We start from the raw sequence: 19,896 nt of genomic DNA, 5'->3' as shown, positions 1-19,896 counted from the left end.
ACACCAACAGTTCAGTGGTGCCTTGTTAAGACATGGCTGGAGTGATGTCCACTTTACCAGCCTAACCCAAGCGCCCTTCAGTTTTTCAGGAGGTTTGAAGCTGAACCAACATACACAATTTTTGGGATAGGGGAATTTCAGGTTCTAGTATTTTCAAACTCAAGAAATATTAAAAAAATAGAAATAAAGCCCACGTTTGCAATATAGAAAGTTTGCATGCTAGAAGATGGAACACCCCATCTGACATGTTTGAAGTTACAGAACCGTGTAAAATACTGTCAATTTCTACAGTCCAGAAATTATCTTCTAAACCATCAGACCATGCCTAGCCCAGAAGAGGCCTTAATAGGCTCAGCTAAAATTGCAAGCGAGTTTATGAAGGCACTTCTTAGTCTAGATTCCTTATTAGTTTAAGAAGTAACAGTACCAAAAATGCTTTGTGCATATTTCTGAAAGTCCAAACCTGTAAATCAAATTAAGGCAGTAGCTCAACACTTAAGACAAATCTTACCCTTTGTTTCCAACACCTGGGTAGAAGAAAGCTGCATCAGGGAACTGCTATGAGAAATTACTGTCTTGTCTAGGTCACTCTTTAGCCAGAACAGCTTCCCAACCCAGTACACCCCATGGCTGCATAGACGCTTCCAGCAGCACAAAAAGTAATCATGAGAGGGAAACAGACAGGACTGCCCTTCTCACAGCATTGCTGATATAAAGCATTCACTGAACCTCATCTTTAATTCTTCTGGTCTAAAAGACATTTCTCCTGGGGACTTGTTTTCCTCTGTGGCTGAGTATCAGCTTCTATCTACTGTTCCATTTAAGAAACTCTGATGGAAAAGAAGACATGGATTAAAAGTGGACTACATAATACATTTTGTACCAAACCACCTACACCTGTACTCTAAATTTATTCAACCAATTTTTCAGTCTAGAAGCTGCTAAAACCAGTAATTTTCAGCCTAGTATAAACAGAAAGGTGCTGAACAGAAAAAGGCAAATAATTGTAGTCACTATCAAGGCTGCAATACCAGTACATGAAATACACATTGCCCATAAAGAACAGGTGGTTCAAAAGATCACAAAATTCCTGCATGCTTAGTCTGAAGCTAGTTGAACAGAAAGACAAGAGAATAAAGACTATACTGCTTAATTAAGAAAAAAAAAAAAGAAGATAGAATTAAAATGTGCCCTTTAAAAAAAAAAAATCTAGGTTTTATTTAAATACTCATTATGTCACCACAAGAGATGATGGGCATCAAGACAAGAACTGCGGTATATGCTGTGAACCACCTAAGGGATACATGGCAACAGGCTGCACCATTGTAATCCCAGTCAAACTGGGAGGATTCCTGCTGAGTGACTCATTCCAAAACCAGCCCTACTTATTGGCTTTATCAATGGGCTAGGCACACAGTGGAGCTGGTTGATGAATACTCTTGATAAAGCTGGGTAATTTCATTAACAGAGCATGACCAGACCACAGAGTGAACTGAAGTACACACAGACATAACCGGAAGTGAAATGAAAGAATTCTAGATTGTGTTGACATTTATAAACTTCTGCTTCACCCAGGAACCTGAAAACATGAGAGAATCAACTTTGGTTATTGTAGCAAAAACTGAGCCATCACCCACTGTAACAGTGAAAGTGACAGCAATCCTGAACTGCACCAGGGAGCACAATTCCAGCAGAAGTATCAGTGCTGATGCACAGCCTTGTGCTGAGACCATGCATGACCCCTGGGCACGGTTTGGGCCAGCCATGCTCAAGAGTGGTTAAACCCTAAATGATAACATATCCAGCAAAGAAGATGACTGGGGAAAATGAAACATGAATTTTATGTTCAAACAAAAACACCAACACCACCTCCCCCGCCCCGCCAAACGGGGGGGGGGGGTGGGGGGTGGGTTGGAAATGGAATTGTGTACTGTATTTTCAAAAACTACAGAAAGTAAGTGCCAAAAAACCATCTGTTTTCTACAAATAATGTTGACAGGTAAGTGGGTAAAAGAAGCATTGAGTTTGGAGATTAGAAGGTTTCAACCAGAGTCTTTTCAACAGACGTGAAAGAAGCAAAGAATTTAATCAACTAAAAGATAAAATATTAGGAACTACAGTATGTGCTTGCCTAAGGCAGCAGGGAGCCAGTCTACCTGGCTAAGGGGTCCTTTCTCATCAATTCCTTTGTCGAGGTACTCTAATCAGCAGTGATCTAAAAAATTGGGAGGAAAAAATGGGGGAATGGGAACATACTAAGAAGGTGAGTAGTGGGACTCTCACAGCCACAACACTTAACTACTTAAAAGAGAGCCAAGCAAGAAGACAACAGAGCAAATAAACGTAGCACACATGCAGAGCATTTGACAGAGATACAACTATGAAACACCAGCAACCCTGCAAAAATCTTTGATTATTGGAAAAAAAAAAAAATATAGTCCAGTCCATTTTTTGGGGGTCTAAGAACTGTTCTCTCTCATTCGTATTCTGCAAGATACCAAAGTTTGTCCTGCACCTCTGGGGTCTGGCTGCAGTTTCTGTGAGGTAAGTCATGGCTTCTCAATATTCTTAATGACAAGATCATAGACTTGCTCCCTCAAGACAACAGGTATGGGTGTCACCTAATCATAGAGGGTTTGAATTGGAAGGGACCTTTAAGATCACATAGTTTCAACCTTCCTGCCACAGGCAGGGACACCTTTTACAAAATCAGGCTGCTTAGGGTCCCATCACACATGGCCTTGAACATTTCCAGGGATGGGGCATCCACAGCTTCTCTGGGCAACTTGTTTCAGTGTCTCATCACCCCCGAAGTAAAGAATTTTCTCCTAACATCCAACTTAAATCTCCCCTCTTTTAGCATAAAATCATTCTCCCTTGTCCTATCATTACCTGCCCAAGCAAAAAGTCTCTTTCCGTATTTTTTCCCAAAGGTCCCTTTAAGTATTGAAAGGCTCCCTGGAGCCTTCTCTTCTCCAGATTAAACAAAACCAGCTCTCTCAGCCTGTCTTTATAGTACAGGGTCTCCAGCCCTCCGATCACCTTCATGGCCCTCCTGTGGACTTGCTCCAGCAGGTCCAGGGACAGGTCCTAAACAGGACTGTTTAGCCCAGGGGCTCTTCCATACTGAACTCCTGCTTTTCAAAGGGGTACAAGAAGTTTTAGAGAGAACAGATACTGATTTCTCTGTAACTACTGAAGAGTCATGGTCTATAGAATCCATGTCTCTTCTCAGCTTTTGAAGTTTGTTTTTGTTTTTTAATCCAGTGCAAACTTGGACATTCCTAAGAGAAAATCTCATATTTTTATTTTTGTAAGGTAAGAAATGTTTATATTTTTTCTGTACCATTTACAGATTTGGGGATATTACCATGTTTTGTATATTTGATCCACTTGTACAGTTTCAGGGCTATTTTTTTCATTTCCAGGCTTCTAATCCTCTTCCTCATCTAGGATTTACTGTGTGTCTTTTTATGACAACATTGGGTTTGGATCACCAGTCACCCAGAGTCGATCATACAGCACATGTTCACTCATTTTCTATCTACAGGATTTTTCCCACCCCCCTGCTCCTTTCCCAGCACAGCACTGAGGTTTTTTGGTGAGCAGTCTACAATGATGACCAATATGAATGGATATCATCTTGTTTTTAAAGTTTGTTGCATATGGTGAATGTCTCTTAGCAAAACATAATATGCGAACTCTCCTACCACACAAGAACTATCTTTTCACCTTGATGTGTGCCAGGAATGCAAAACATTCCAGATGCAAGTTGTGCTTAACAGGAAAGAGTGCTATTTATTTCAATCTTTCATTACCTGATTCATACTGGTATTATGGTTCTTTGCTTCTCCCTCATTTACAAAGGATGAGGACTCAGGTAGCACCTATGTCTGGAACCAAGAGAGCCTACTGTGCAATCAGAAAAAGTCTGAATGTGACAGGTGGAAATCTCAGCAAGGTTTCATTTTAAGGACAGCATTTACAAGGTTCTCAAGATATGAGAAAGATAAACATACCCATGCATTTGACAAAGCCAGAGGCTATTTGATTTCTTTGAGCCTGAGGCCTGACTATGAAATGAAGCCAATACAGAAGATTTTAGGGGGAAAATAATTGCTATTTTTGGAAAACTACTTGGAACCAGGCTGCCCTTTCATCTCTTGTTTTCTTTTGTTGTTAATGCAACCACAGAACTGAAAGAACAGATCAAAGAAACATCAGAGAACAAATTAATCAAGCTATTGTGCCAACTTGGTGTGCTTACACCTACAACATTAATTATGCTTGAAGCTGGAGAAGGCCTGGAATTCCAGCAGCAATAGCACTGTTTGCCAAAGCAAAACTGTGCTGGACACATCATCCACTCCTAGCCACCCTTAAAGAGAGCCTTCTCTTAACAGTTGCTTCTATTTAGAAGTTTGTTTACCATTATTTCTTTTTCTACTAAGTTACCCTGCATTCCATTGTGGATCAGTATTGGTCGAACCACCTTCCTCAAGACCCAACCAGTCTTAGAACATGACAAATTCCTGATTCCTAAACGAGACCTAGTTCAGCACTAGAAATTGGCAAGAAACTGAAATTATGAGTAGTGAGCAGCATGAGAGAAACTACATTCAAAAAATATAACCAAGAGAGAAAGCCTTCAAATATTTTACTGTGGAAAGCCTATATTCTACACTGTTTTCAATATTTAGCTGCAGGAATTTTAAGGATATGCAACACTCACTAGAAGAATATTAAATAAATGCAGAAATAGCGTTGTCTCTGCTGTCAAGTAAATTCTCCGCCCCAATGCTGATACGACTGACAATTTCAATATAGGACCAGGTCATGTTTATTTTAGAGCTACTAAAAGCTAAACTGGCAAAAGAAGAGAAGAAATCTGAAGCTCTTTTTCCATTTTGCAATTAACAGAGAAAGACAGCGCTGAGACTAAAATTCCACTAGTCCCTGCACAGCCATTTTCCCAGGACTGGCAGGATCTGTTTTTGTGTGCTCTTGCTGGATGATCAGTGAGGTTGCTGCTGTGGAGCCACATCCTGAGCCCAAGGCTTCCAAGGCTGCTGGGGCCCAAACACTGAGATCACAGGACTGTACTAATCACACTGCTGTCACTTACTCAGATGCATCCGCTTCAATGGAAAACATCCTACTTCCAAGCTATCTTTTCTTTGTTTAATTGTTACAGGAAGAAGAGCTGCTCAGAGATGGAGGTTGGCAACAGAGTCATTTCTTTGATGGAGAGAGGAGCTGGCAGGCAGTCCCAAACTTCAGCTGCATGATTTCATCTGCCTGAACTCCCAAACCACTGGCGGCTTAAGCCAGTCCCAGGAAGTGCAATAGCCCCCTCTGTGTAAACCGATTATCTCACAGGACCACCTCTGATTTATAGGAAACAATGGGAGGAAACAGAGGAGCTACTGAGGTCACATGCTTTACTGGGAAAATAGTTTATTTCCAATATCGTGAAGAATCACAAAAAACTCGTCCAACCCATCACTCCACTGTTACTCATTTGAGAATATGAGAATCACGAACATTCTGAGTTGGAAGGGACCCACAAGGATCATCAAGCACAACTTTTAAGTGAATGGCCCATATGGGGATTGAACCCACAATATTGATGTTCTTAGCACCATGCTCTACTATCTCTAAGTCGTGCACCTTGGAAAACCTGCAGCTTGCCTCTGGTGCGTGCCTAGGCAAGCTTGGCAAATACCTGGTTTAGTATAAGCATAGCTGCTACATCTTCATACATCCCTACCACACCTTGGCAGAAGGAGATAAGGTTAACAGACTAGAAATGACAGGATTGGGCTCTGCATATAAAAGAAGAATAAAAATGAACATTTCCAAATGGTCATAGGACAAGATGGACAAGCCAAATACTATGAAGCACATAGAGTCGGAAGGGCTGGGGATGGACTTGTAGCTGGAATGTGGCCCACAAGAAGGGCACAATGACAACAGAAACCATACCAAATTTCCAGCTAATTGGAAGCTATTTCAGAATAAAAGCATCCTGGTAGGTGAGAGAGAGAAGATTGAAACACTGATGTATTGAGCTGCAGATGGTTCTTAATTTCTATGGGATTTTGTAAATTATAAACAAACATCTTATGTTGTTTTTTTTTTTAATTGGCAGCATTCTCCTCAGCAGCCAGATGAAGCAAAGAAATAAGCTATGAGCAGCTGAAGCACTCTTCAACCACTCTATAACTTGCAGAGAAGTCCCAAAGAATTTAAGATGCTTCCCCCTCTGAGTTCATCTTTATTCTGTTCCAGAGTCTAGCAGGATCACCAAAAGTATTGCCACTGTGTGGCAAAACTTTGCCTTGAGCACTGATCCTTAGAGGAAACTGGGAGGTAATATGGTCTGGATGGGTGATCCAAACTGTTCAAAGGGATCTTCCACACCACAGAACATCACACCCAGTGTAGAAATTGGGGGAGTTGGCCAGAAGGGGCCAATCACTGTTTGGGAATGGGCTGGGCATTGGTCAGTGGGTGCTAAGTTGTGCATCACTTGTGTTTTCTGGGTTTTATTCCCCGCCCCACTTTCCCTCTCTCCCCTCCACTCCCCCCCTTTTCATAACTACTATTGCTTTTGTTGTTATTAACTTTATTTCAGTTATTAAACTGATTTTATTTCAACCCTCGAGTTACACCTTTTTCTGCTTGTCCTCCCTATCCTAAAGGGGGCAGGAAGAAGTGAGCAAGTGACTGCACGGGGCTAAACCATGACAGCCAGACTGGACGGAGCTTTGAGCATCCTGATCTATGGAAAGATGTTTCTGCTCATAGCAGGGGAAGTGACTAAGATGATGCTTAAAACTCCATTCCAGACAAAACTATTCTTTGATTCTGTGATTTCAATTGTCTGCATCTCTCCTACTACAGTGTCACCGCACATTCTCCTTTTGTGGGTTCTTTAAGCAGCAGGACGCTACCCCACAGAGACATCTGTTGTCAGATACGCAATTTCTGGAAATGCAGAACACACAGAGCTGGGACTGTGAGAGTTTTTCTCAATTCGTTTTAGTGACTACCTGTGAAAGCAGAAGTCTTTCTGAAAACAGAATCCCTGTTCTTCCTAAAGAAAGTCAGTCCCTTAAAGCAGAACCCAATCTGTTTTTGCTGAGAAATCAAGCAGTGACTTTCACATATGCACAGAGATGGCCTAAGCTAAAAATCACTTGTACAAAGAAACACTCATGAATATCTACCTCCTATCTTCATTCCAGGCTGCCACAAACATTTCTGCAGCTGTGCAACAAGCTATATCAGGATAGCATTCCGGGTTAAAAAAAGCCTTTCTAGTCAAGTTAGTTTTAGCCCTTAAAATGTCATTCTTTGATCACCTGACCACAAGCATCAAACATGCTTGTGCCTGCATCAGGAAGTCTTTTCCAATGTGAGAGTTAGCTTATGCCATAGAAGACATGTGAAACTATGGTCTAAATGCCACAAAATGAAAGAGAAAATACATAAAATCAGCAATATTGCTCAGATTCCTGATCCAGAAATAGCTTTTACCTGAGAAACAGGACAGATCACTGCTTCTGCAAATGACTAGAAGGTACATCTACTTCCCTGGGCTTGCAATAATATGGTAAGCAACAGACTAGGGTCCTGATTCCCAAAATGTACTGCAGCACTTTAACACACACTAATGCCAATAACTCAGAGAAAACAGACACAGTTCATTAGCAGGTTCTAATTTAAAGGTATAAAGACAGTATTTCTCTAGAAACTTGTTAGTAAGAGAATGAAGACATTGAATACAGGATTCTAAGAGAATGGTATATGCCCATGAAGGCTCACAAAAAACAAGCCCTATTTATGCATGGATTTGGTGATTGCAGGAATACAGAAGTGTGGGAACAGCTCTACAAGCTTTTAGTCAACTTCCTCAAAAGACTAAGCATTTTACAGTTCTCAATGCAACATGACAAACAAGACCTGCAACATACAGCGGCCTTTGAAAGATCCTAGAGCTTACCCTAGCTCTGGTCACTATAGACTTAAAATAAGGTATTGGTGTCTTTTCCAGCTTACCATTGCTGATTTCAGGCAGATCAAACTTAGTGAAGTCCCACCACTGGAGCCGGTAGGTGGTGTTGGCAATGTTGCTGGCCACAGCTGACTGTCCATCCCCAATCACAGCACCTACAGAAAAGAGGGGAATAATTAGCAATTTAACCTCTATGAGATTAAGCAGAAAAAAAGCTGGGGAGACAAAACCATAGAAAACCTTTCAAAATTCAATAATCAAAACTCTAGATTCTTAAAGAAACCTTATTTACAGAAATGGCAGCACATCCTCAGTAAGCCACAGGGTACAGGAAATTAACAGGAAAGCATCTCCCTGCAACACATTTGTGAAAGAAAATAAAGTAGATAAGAGATAAGACCTGCCCAGACAAACAAGGCAGAAAACTTAATCAATTCATTTGGTGCAAATGCATTCTACTTATCAACAGTAGTGAAGCTCTATTTTCACAGACCCAAAATTGCCTACTACAGCTATGAAGGCAGATCAGAATACAAACTGAGGAAAAGCATTTGCCCTGGCAAATTACATACATTTGTGGATATAATCACTGCTCCTACTGTAAACTTCATTCAGAAGATACAGGTTGCTTACAGTATTTGTCACATAGTAAGGGTTGTAAAAATATATTGGCCTGGAAGACCTAGGAGCTGGCTCTTTGCTGCTCTGCGTGGCCCAGCCTATAGCAGGCAAGGGCTGCTCTGAATCCAGGCAAATGCCATGACCCTTCCTAACTGCCCAAGGATCTGGGCAACAGCCCAAAATCAGAAAGCTAATCACAATTCTTCAGAAACTATCCTAAAGAACCTCTTTTTCCTGGTAGAAAGGAACAGGTTACTCAAGTCAGCATACATTTGAGAAAGCTCAGATGCATTAATGTGATTCCCAGGGAGACAAACAGAGACGAGAAACAGTTCATCCACTGTAGTACTACAGTCAAAAATCTCATGCTATTTGCAGTCTCTTAAGGCCTTCACAGACACACAGCCCATGTACTACACACACATTCTGGCAACCAGATAAATACATGGTAATAGAATTTGATAAGGGAGAGCAAAGTAGGATTATTCCCAAGCACAGTGACTAAAAGCAAAGCCTCCAGTGTCTACACAGTCTGGATTTCAGCATCCCTGCACTGTCTCCAGTGGGAAGCACACAGAAAAGTCAGTGCCTTCACTCTCCTGGAAGGGCTGGCTCAGGACTTTGCTGCCACAGCAGCAATAGTAGAAGAGACATCACTTTGACAACTCTGTCAGACACCTGCGCAGAGTTAAGAGCCTGCTAACTGCTAGTAAGTTAAACTGGTGTGGAGGACGATGGAGAGAGTAGGGTGACTGGAGAGTTACTTTTCTTATCAAATCCCAAAAGACCACTCAGGCTTGGGAAAAGAAAGAAAGAAACCCAAAAACGCCTGAACACATAAACACACCAATGGGTTTTTTTGCTTTCTCAGCAAAGCAAAGAGCAAGGTGGGCAGGGCAAAGTAAGTAAATTCTAAATTGATGCTGATAAATAAATACAAGAAAACTGCTTGAGTCCTGATTTTTGGTTCTAGAGAAAGCTCAGAATATACCAAGAACAAGACTTCCGAGCAGACAGCTTTACGCTGTGCACTCAGCTCTGTCAGGCCTCCAGCAATCAACCAACCATCACTGTACATCTGCTCAGTCTCTGTACCTGCCTCTGTCAGATGTGCATGTATCACTTGGAGAACAGAATTAAAAACATTTCCATTGCTGTAACATATGCCCAAGGCCTTGTTCTCTATAGCCCTCAAAACAAAGGGCTCCTCGGAACAGAAGATATGCACTGGAGAAAGCAGATTCAATTAATTAATGAAATTATACTTTGCAGAAGTAGAAGAAGGACAATTAACTTTTATGTTGCATTATCTTTAGAAGTCTTCTCACTGCAAGCCTGGGTTTGGTACACAAAGGCAGTTCTTCTGCTCTCTTGCCTTCAGCCCTCAGGTAGAGAAGAGAAAAACAGGTTCTCTACAAACTTGAAGCAGTGGGACTTCCTGCAGGGAAGCAGTAACTAACATCACCAGCAAGGTAGGAGCTGCCCTACAGCTCTGAGTCAGGCAAGGAAAACACTCAGTAAAGATCAGCAACAGAAGCTCTACTGAGGGCACATAATTCCAGAATATTGCTCTTATCACAGATGACCATCACAAAGTTACATCCCCTGTTTTGCAATGAGAACAACCTTTATAGATGTAACAAGCAATATATAAAATGGAAAAGAATATACCTTGGGAGAATAATTGTGCTCTCCCTCTACATCAGAGAAGCTTAGCAACATCACTAACTGCTCCACAAACAGTAAGTTCATCTGGCTCATACAGCTGCTGCACCTACTGCTACACAGTACCATAAAATAGCAGCTGGCAAGAAGATTTGATTTTTTTTCTGTAAAATTTCTCATCTTTGCATCCCTTTGCCTGTAACCTTCAGGTTAGTTATGGGGTTCATCTGAACCTTGCATCCTCTTCACCTCCAAAGGCAGTCACATCATATGCAGAGAAATTAACAATGGAAAAAAGCAGTAGCGCCCCATCTACAGGACAGCCCCACACAAATTTCAGAGCCAGCAGAAGCTACTGAGTAATGCTAATGCTTCAGGTAACAGGTACCTTTATCAAAGAGATTAGGACACAGGCAACAGAGTTCTTAGTGTGAAAGGTGCATGATCAGAAAAATTTGGTCCATTTCTCAAAGGCTTCAAACCAGTCTACCTAACACTAATCAGAAATCGATGGTCTACACCTTTTATTAAGTAATTATCTCTGCTTATACTAATTATGTAATTGAGGAGTGCAATTATTAAATTATATCTATATACATATAAGAAAGTAGAATAACATTTGTATCACAAGTCCTGCCAGATGCCTCCCACATGCATGCATGCACTGTCATACAGTAAAGATGATTAAAAGCACGTAAACATTTCAGACAATGAATTAAGGGAGGAAAATACCCCCTTGCACAGAACTATGCTATCCTATCCTGCGTTGTCCTCTTTGGATTAAGGGAAATATTTCAGATCATGGGTGGAAGACTTAGGGAAGTTAAAATCCTCACTACAGAGCTTTGGTTCACCATGCAGCATGAGAACTCATTCTCAGCTGGCTTTGCCCAGTCAGGGTTTCAGTCTGGATGAGAGCAGAAGATGCTGTTGCTTCTCAAGTTGTAGTATATGTAACCTGGAGGCAAACAACACACTTCAGCTTCTCAGATTTGGGCAGCAACAGATCAGCTCTTACAAGCAGCTGTTCTCACCAAGCACCTGACAGTCCTGATTCCTGGGTCTTCCACTGTTTGATGGGATCACAAGTGACTGCAGTGGGTACCCAAGGGTCTCGGGCTTGTCATCCTCACGAACAGAACGACCTTTTTCTGCAGAGATGATGTAGATTTCAAAATGCTGAAATCCAAAGCGAGGGCCAATTGAAATGCAGTGATCGTAGGTTTGATTGGCAGCTTTCCTGCGTCTGTCTATCACTGCGTAATAAACACTGGATGATGGCAGAAATGAAGATAAATGCTTTCAGCAGCCCCCCTTTTTCCCTCCACCACCCCGAACTCCATCCACCCCCACTCAGCACATGACAAAAGAGTTTAAAGAGTGGGGGGGGGAGAAAGTCTTAACAAAGACTTAAATAAAAAAATCCTCAAATCTTTTCTTATAGGCCACCTACACGGTGACAGATATTTATCCATCAGTCTCAACCTCCTCAGAGGATCCAACGTATCTTGGCATATGGAGAAATGAACCTTTGCCAGTCAACTATTGCTCATTTATGAATCAAGCCATGCAAGCCAATGTCTGAGTTGAGACTGAAAGGGAAAAAAGGGGTGCAAAACCACTTCCCTTGGCACTCCAGCACTCCCTCACTGAAAAGCAGGTTCAGTTCAGACTACTACTGTTGAACCCTCAGAAGAACTAATACTCTAGAGCTACATAAGCTTTGGGGTACAAGTTTTGGGAACATGATACGTCTGCATAGTATGGGAATTTCTTTTCCATGTATTTAACAGAAACCAGAGTTCAAATTTTTTTCTAGACTAGATCCTTTACCCTTAATTTGTTACTGTCTGGCAGGTACCCTTGTAATAAGAGAAAAGTTATTGTGATGCTTACAGATAAACTTGAGGAAGTTGGAGAATCCTGTTAGCTGATTTGTGACTCAGTTTGAGGGAATGATTAGGCCCTGGTATAAAATTCCCCCTAGATTAGTACTTGCATCTCTAAGCACAAGTACCTTTGAAAAGTAATTACCTCTTTATGAAACCATTTTTAACTGTAGCTGATACTGAGGTTAATCTATACTTGGAGAAAGGATCTATCAGAAGTGATGGGTTTTACATTTACTTGTTCTAGATTTACTACAATCCAGGCTCCAGGAAGTCTGAAACACAGGACAAACCTATTTGACAAACCAAGGATAGGACTCTTTGCTGCAAGAATACGCCAGATTCTCTCAACCAGTTCTGAAACAATTTGAACTCAGGCAAAATGATTACTGAAGTCTAGTGGAGATGCAACAGGTTCTTACACATTTCCAACCCTCAAGTATTTTATGGGACAGCCTAGTTTAGGGGACTGCCTTTGATGACAGTAAATACATTAAATTCTGAACATGAATTTGACAAGTCCTAGCAAATCTTTGTTCCAGGCTACCTCGAAGATACAGCCTTTGAAGTGGACGAGCTAACTATCTAAAACTGGGCTAATGTTGTAGAACAGTATGCAGAGCAACGTCGTATTTTCAACCATTTGTTTTGCTTGTTCTTCAACGTACAAGCAAGATGTAAATAGGAAATGGGCAAAATGATTTTCATGAATGGATGCACAAAATGCTACTAAGAGTAGCTCAGCATACACTAAGCACTGAAAGGATCTTGGATTCAACATTAACTGAGAAAGCCTCTAAGAGGTCTATGCTCTCTGAAGGCTGAACCTTCAAAAGGCTATTATTTTTTCTTTATTCCAGATACATAAAATAAGAAGAAATGTAATTTCCCATTCATGTTCATTCCTACTGCAAAATTTCCTTTTAAAAGGGGCAATACTTAGCATGCTGAGTTCCACAGTCCTATCAGCGATGGGAATTGGAGCAGGGCTCAGCTGTAGGTAAGTGAAGATGACCATCCTAATGGGAACCAGTCAAGTGCCCAAGGGGCCCACTCACATTGAGAACAATGCAAATATCATATAGGACAGGGAATTTTTCAGCCACAAGTTTTAGACTTCAAAAGGAAATCAGTTAATTTGCAACAAACACAAACAATAAAAACAGATGCCTGGTCAAAAGCCTCCACCTCCAATAGATTCATGATGGCTCCTTGACGTCTTACCTTCCTATATTTCATTTCTTTGTCTGATCATCAAACAATTAATAGAGAAATGTGTCTCATAAGCATTTGTCTTTGATGGTAGAGTCCAGTTTTCCCTCAGGGAAACTAGAAGACATTAAGATCCTTTTCAAATGCATCCCCTCTTATCTGTATTGTTTGCACCTCATCAAGCAAGCTGTCAATTCTTCTCCTTAAGAGAATTCACACTCTGTTGCTGTTCACTCAGTAGAGATCCCCTTGCTCATGTCACCCTGGTACACAGAGTTGGAAAATCAGATATGCAACAGCACGGAGAGTTTCCTGAAAGAGCAAAAGTCGAGCCAATAATACTTGCACAGAATAGAGGATGAGGAAAATCCTGTACTCTGCAAAAAATAAATTATCTTATTACAGCCTTTGCATATGCACACTGGAGCAAGCAAATGTCTCTGTTTAGGAAGGCCTCATCCTACTCAGGGTGACCAATAAAGGAACAACCAGTTTCATTTCCCTGCAGTAGCTACATCAACCCTCTCAGCTTCTGTTAGTGACACATCATGATCTAAGTCTCCCAGTTGACAAGAATTTTCTCCAACCATCCAGTATCAGATATGTACTGCTGAACAGAAAAAACCCCAAACAAATAAACTGTGAGGAATACACAGAATCACAGAATTCCTTCTTTCTACCTCCCAAATCACTACCAATCAGCACCTCAAGTACAGCTCTGCCACAATCAAAGTCTAACAGGATTTAAACAGTATCTGCACACTATCTTTTATCTGTAGGATTCATAATCTTTTTTGCCATAAAAGAAAAAATACCCAAAACACAGCAAAACAGAGAGAAATACCATCTGAACCATGGGCAGACCAGGGTATCTTACTCACACTTCACCTTAGTGATGAGTTGAGAGCAACTGCTTAACAACTGCTAGAAAGGAGAAGGGATGAATGAGACAAGTGAGATCTCAATTTTGGCAACTGAACAGAAAGTAACAGTTGCATGCTGTTAATGATATATAATTATTTAGCTTATGCACAGTTTAAATGTTCATTCTTGCAGGGTATTAAGTATAATTCACCAGAGAACCGAAAATCCAACTTGCAAAAGAAGCAGAGCTGCAAGTCTTAGTGCTGCTCTTACATCTGTACAACTCAAATGAAGCTGTTAAATGCTATTTTCTCCTCTATAAGAAAATCCTTATGAATAAGGACTGTTCAGGCTCAGCTATTTGTGTTCTCATCAGTCATTTATGATGCTTTTAGCTGCAGTGGATGGGAAGTTCTCTGGGAAGGCTCACTACACAGTTGCTTTACCCTATGTAACAGCATGCATGCATACACATTTAAAAGAGCAAAACACCTCTTCCTTAGGGACCATCACGAAACTCACGGAATTCTGATGCTGGATACAGTACTGGAATAGCATGTAGAGAGATGGAGGTACTCCATGAAGCCCTCAGGTAAAAATAAATGTCATGGGGCTAGGCAAGTCAAAAGAAGTCTTTCTACAAATTAAGATGCTGCATCATTGAAAGAGTTTAGCAGGAAAAGGTTATGGACATAAAAGGAACACCGATTAACCTTGGCTGAAACAATTTGTAAGTTGTTTGAGAAGTGGGTGGTAAAACAAGCTCTCTCTTTTTTCATTTAGGCCCCTTGCTGGGAAGGGTAGTCAAAGCTGGAGTCTTCCTATCAGCAAACTGCTGGAGCTGTTAAACTTGTTTTGAGATCCCTTCTCTATTTCTATGCAATAGCAGCATGTGTTAAAAGCATGCCTCACACTACCATATGATTCAGGCAGTAAAACATGTTTCCTTCAGTATAGCCTTTTAGGGAAAAATTCAAGCACTAAAAATATATTCCTATCTGCATTTCATTTAACTAATGTTTTGGTTTGACCTTTTCTGCGTACTTGCAGCCTTTTATACGATTTGTCTGTATGCATTAAAGAAACCCTAACATAAAACAATGAGTAAATGGCTGGAGAAAGGGATTTACACCTTCTTCATAATTTCTGTTATAAAATCGTCTGATACTTACAAAATCAGCTATAAGAGCCATGAAGCTACTGCCCTGGAATGGGAGTCTGAAATCTACTTACTGGAAAATACTGGGGAAATAAAGACAATCTTTATCTTGTCAGTGTGGGGAGAAACAATAATTTGGGTTACAGGCATTTCTGCATCTGGAGGTCCACATCAGTCTGCTAAAAAAGCAGTAAGATAATACATTTGAAATCTGCTCTCAAGCAACTGATGCTGCAAAGAAAAAGTGGTTTTGCAAATTAATGGGGGGGGGGGGGGGGTTGGGTGAGGGGAGCAGTGAATGAGTCCAAGATACACTGATAGATGAAAAGGCAGAAGACAGCTGAACTCTGCAGTCTCTGAAGAAATGTGTACTCACTTCCTTCACCTCTGAACCCACACATGCAGGCATGTTGACAGCCCTGCTTCCTTGTAAATTTCCAGAAATAGTGGGTGACTCTCCAAATCAAAATGCCTTATCTCTCCTGCCCGAATTCAACGAAATCCCTGGTAATGTGAACTAGGAAGGTCTCAATGGTTAATGTGTCCTCTGTGCGTACGGGGTTCCTCCCTCTGCTTACTCTGCAACTCATGATGCTTCTGCTCCCTCCCATCACTAAGTCCCTAGCACCATTACCAAGCCCTTCATTAAATGCTTTTGGAAGTCTGCTTTTTAACCTTCACATCTGTGTTTATTCTCGGCACAAAACCAGAGTAGAATCTGTGCCTGGCAGGCATTTCCTTTTGTAAAACTCCTTCTTCTTTCCTTTTCTGACTTTTCAGAGCATGAAATGCGCCTGCTAATCCTAATTGCTGCAGATGGAGAGTCTCGCAGAGACTAGACAAAGGGGGCACCCTTCTGCCAAGCAGCTGTAAGCAGGCACCAGATTCGTAAATTTCTCGAGTTTCCAGGGCTCCCATCTCCCTTTGTCACATTTCTGAAGAACACAAGGACAAACTTCCACAAGTAGCTATACCAGGAATGGGGACTTGCCTTCCCAGACTTACCCTCCACTGCCTAAACGGCCCTCCTAGCACAAGAGCACAACTGAGCTTATTGTGTGACCTGACTCAGGGTGGGCAGTCCTCAAATATTGCTGCTGTATGTCAAAGCAAAAAAGGTAAATGTCTGACTTTTAAGGGTCATTTGCCTGTCTGTATCCTAACATCAACTCTCTTACCAAAGAGAAAGTTCATAAGGTCCCACTGGCACATCCACACAGTTGGCCTTCCCACTAGCAGTGCCTCGGCCAGTAACAGAGGTACCAAGAAACTGAATCAGTACGGTATTAAGACAGTTTTGCCTCCCAACAGCCATGGAAGAAGTTCCCTTTATGGCTTAGCAGTGTCTGGATTCAGAGGAATATTTCCACTGCAGCAACAAAAAACTCCTTCAGAGGGTTGCTGTCATTGCCTATCCAGAATATCCTTACCACCCAAGGCTAATGCTTGTGTCTTCCACAGTTGCCACACCACACTCTCTATGAGATCTACTGCAGTTCACTCACCTAACATAGATGCTAACATGCATCAGACTAATCCAACCTTGCCAAAAGTGTTGTATATTGTTTTAGATCATTCAGGGGTCTTGTGATTTTTTTGTTATAAAGACTATTTGCCAAGACTGTTGCCAGCTTAGCCCATATTCCATGCAGGTTATACTTTACCATCAATTCCATAGCTTGCCAGTCAGTCTGGCCACACTTTTAGCTCACACTAAGTAATTCCTCTTCCTAAGAGTCTCAAATAATGTTGTAACAGCACTCCCATCTAACCAATATAGCTATGCCAACAGACAGATGTAGAATAGACGCAAAAATAACAAGTCAAACTGCTTTACACAGAAAAGCCTTTTCCATTGTGAGTGTGCATTTTAACTACACAAAATCCTATTAATCCAAACAAATCAGCAAGCCAAATTCCTGCTACCGCCTCTGCAGCTCTTACTGCAAGAATGTGTGCTTAGCACAACTTGAAATGTGCATGTCTTATGCCAAAACACCCATCTGCAATGGAGATAAAAACCTCAGCAATATCTCTGTAGAGCACGTGCATGCCTTATCAATGACCACATTGCAAAAATACAAACTTTCACTAATCCAAGAAGCAGTATGCTCCCTGGAAGAGTTTGAATTCTGGAGATTTAACTGTGTTTCAGTACAACAACAAGCTTCCACACTGGAGCCACTTTTCATTGTGGAAATAGCAGTACACAGTATTAATAAACACCAAGCACAAAAACATATTCAAAGGCTTGTACTTGCCAGTGAACGGAAGACTTGCAAAAGTTATTACTATCCTTAAACACGTTTCAGGACTGCTGTATTACAGCACCAGCCCTGTGCATCCAAACTCATAACAAAAATGCTGTATCAGCTTAGTGGCACAGACTGAGCTACCATCACAATATAGAGCACTAGCTAAACATGCTCAGTGGCGGATTTTCACAGGAATTATATCCTGTGAGCAGGACAGGTCCCTTGAGGAAATATGTATCTGTTCTGAATTTGCACTCATCTAGGAAGTTTAAGATGAAGTCACATGCTCTCAGAAAAAAATGCACCTCCATTAATCTAGGAGAGGGTCCTGACAACTAAGGTAAATTCCATACAGTAAACCAACAAAGTGTCTTTGGACAAATGAGGAGCTGACAGGCGAAAGTTACAAAATATATTTTAACATGTACTCATTAAGAGCCTCTTTTCAGACCCGTGAGTGTCCTGCAGTCACCATGGGTGCAAAGAAAAGAAGCATTAATTTTGCGTACATTTAATGCTGGAATACAGCATTAACAATACAATACATGAATACAAAGCCAGAAGAACATCACTAAAGGGAACCATTTACAAGGTATCCCCAATCTAAAGAGCAAGAAGAAGAGAAGGCAGGACAGGAACTGGAAAGTAAGCAGACAGACTTGCTGTTTGCTGCGTAAAATAGTGAACAAACACACAGCCAAAAGAAAGCAGAAAACGAGCAAGCTGAGAAAACAAAATCTAACAGTAGTTTAACTCATGTGAAGGCAGTTTAAATTTAAAGCATGGTGAGATGGCAAGGAGGAAGCCCAGGCTGGAAGAACACAATGGGAAGACCACGTTATTCCAACTGAAACAGAACAAAGTAAAAGAAACCTACAGCAAATAAAGTACTTCATTATCACAATGTTCCAAATGCTTTCTCATGGAAGAAGTTTTGAGGGTTTGGCATGATCTAAACAACACCAATGGAAACAAGACTCGTTCCTTATTGCCACTAGCTTTAATGCACAAAGCAGGTTGCAGCACCCCAGCAACTATGCAGGGATCTCTGTTTGGAGCCAGTGCAGAGATTCAGGCTCAAGGTGTGACCCAAATCCCAGGGTATGCAGAACAGGACTGACACAGCACGTTAGTCCACACCTTGACAAACCATGAAAGTAACAACATGAAAGTAACCATGCAACATTTGGAACAGTGAGGCAGTGTCAGAGCTCCCAGAAGTCAGGACTCCACCAGCAAGTTTGGCCAAACTCATAACCTTGCAGTGACTTCTGTAAATAGGTGCCACAGCTCAGTTCAATGCAGACAAATCCAATCCACTGCAATTACAAAACTGACTACAAGATGAAAAGAGACTTAACATCTTATCCCACTATTTTAAAGAAGTGTTGAAAGTCAAAGTCACATCCAGAAAAACTAATGCAGCAGAAGTACTTCTATTTCAGAAGTTACTCAGCATGCAGGCCTTGCACTGCACAACAAATGGATACTTAAATGGGTTTTAGTTCTTTTTTTGGGCAAACTTGACCTTAATCCGTCTTGAATTAGCTCATAATGCTTCCAGAGGGTCTGAAGTAGACCTGCCCAAGAAGCTGCTGTACAAAATAACCGCCACACCTATTCCACACAGCATTTACAAGCAGAAGTGGAGAGAAATTTCATATGATGAACATAGGGCAATCACAATTTACTGGTTTTCAGTAAAATTTTAAATTATACACAAACAAGATTTGGAGCAAGCTAAGCTGAGCTGGAGGATAGGGGTCACAAACCGAAAAGGAACTGCGGCGAAATGTTCCAGGATCTCATCCTCACAGCAGCAAAGTCAGAGGTCCAGCTCCTTACCAGATCAAAGAACTAGCAGTGCTAAATTCTACAGGATGATGAACCCTCCAAAGGCAGCCTCTCAGTCCTAGGATTCAGCATAAAATTACACTTACAATGACAATTTCACTAGGCTTCACAAGTCATAGGACAGCAGAAGTCAGGCAGTAGCTCACTAAAATCATAGGAGTGATCAGGGACACCGACATCCAGTTACAACTAGTTTCTCTGCAAGCAGAGAAGTTATGACAGGGATTTGCCTTCAGCTTTCACTGTTTCTCGTGCCAACAGACATGCGCCTACCCATGAATGAGGGTTCTTCCATGGAACCTCATCAGCCAAGCTAGGCCAGGAAAAGATAGAAACACACACCTCTTGCATAACTTA

General features: G+C 41.3%; 1 protein-coding gene across 2 annotated transcripts in view; it reads right to left on the bottom strand.

Annotated features, from left to right (window-relative positions):
* The window catches only part of AMBRA1 (autophagy and beclin 1 regulator 1), a 129,449-nt gene that overhangs the window by 44,158 nt on the left and 65,395 nt on the right, over window positions 1–19,896 (bottom strand). For both annotated transcript variants that reach the window (XM_082283152.1, XM_082283153.1), the window contains one exon: window positions 8,065–8,175. In XM_082283152.1, coding sequence (XP_082139278.1) covers window positions 8,065–8,175 — 111 coding nt within the window. The remainder of the gene's footprint in view (window positions 1–8,064; window positions 8,176–19,896) is intronic.

The sequence above is a fragment of the Coloeus monedula genome, assembly GCF_965178545.1.
Source record: "Coloeus monedula genome assembly, chromosome: 6".
NCBI classification, from domain to species: domain Eukaryota; kingdom Metazoa; phylum Chordata; class Aves; order Passeriformes; family Corvidae; genus Coloeus; species Coloeus monedula.
This window is presented reverse-complemented; position numbering and strand designations above follow the sequence as displayed.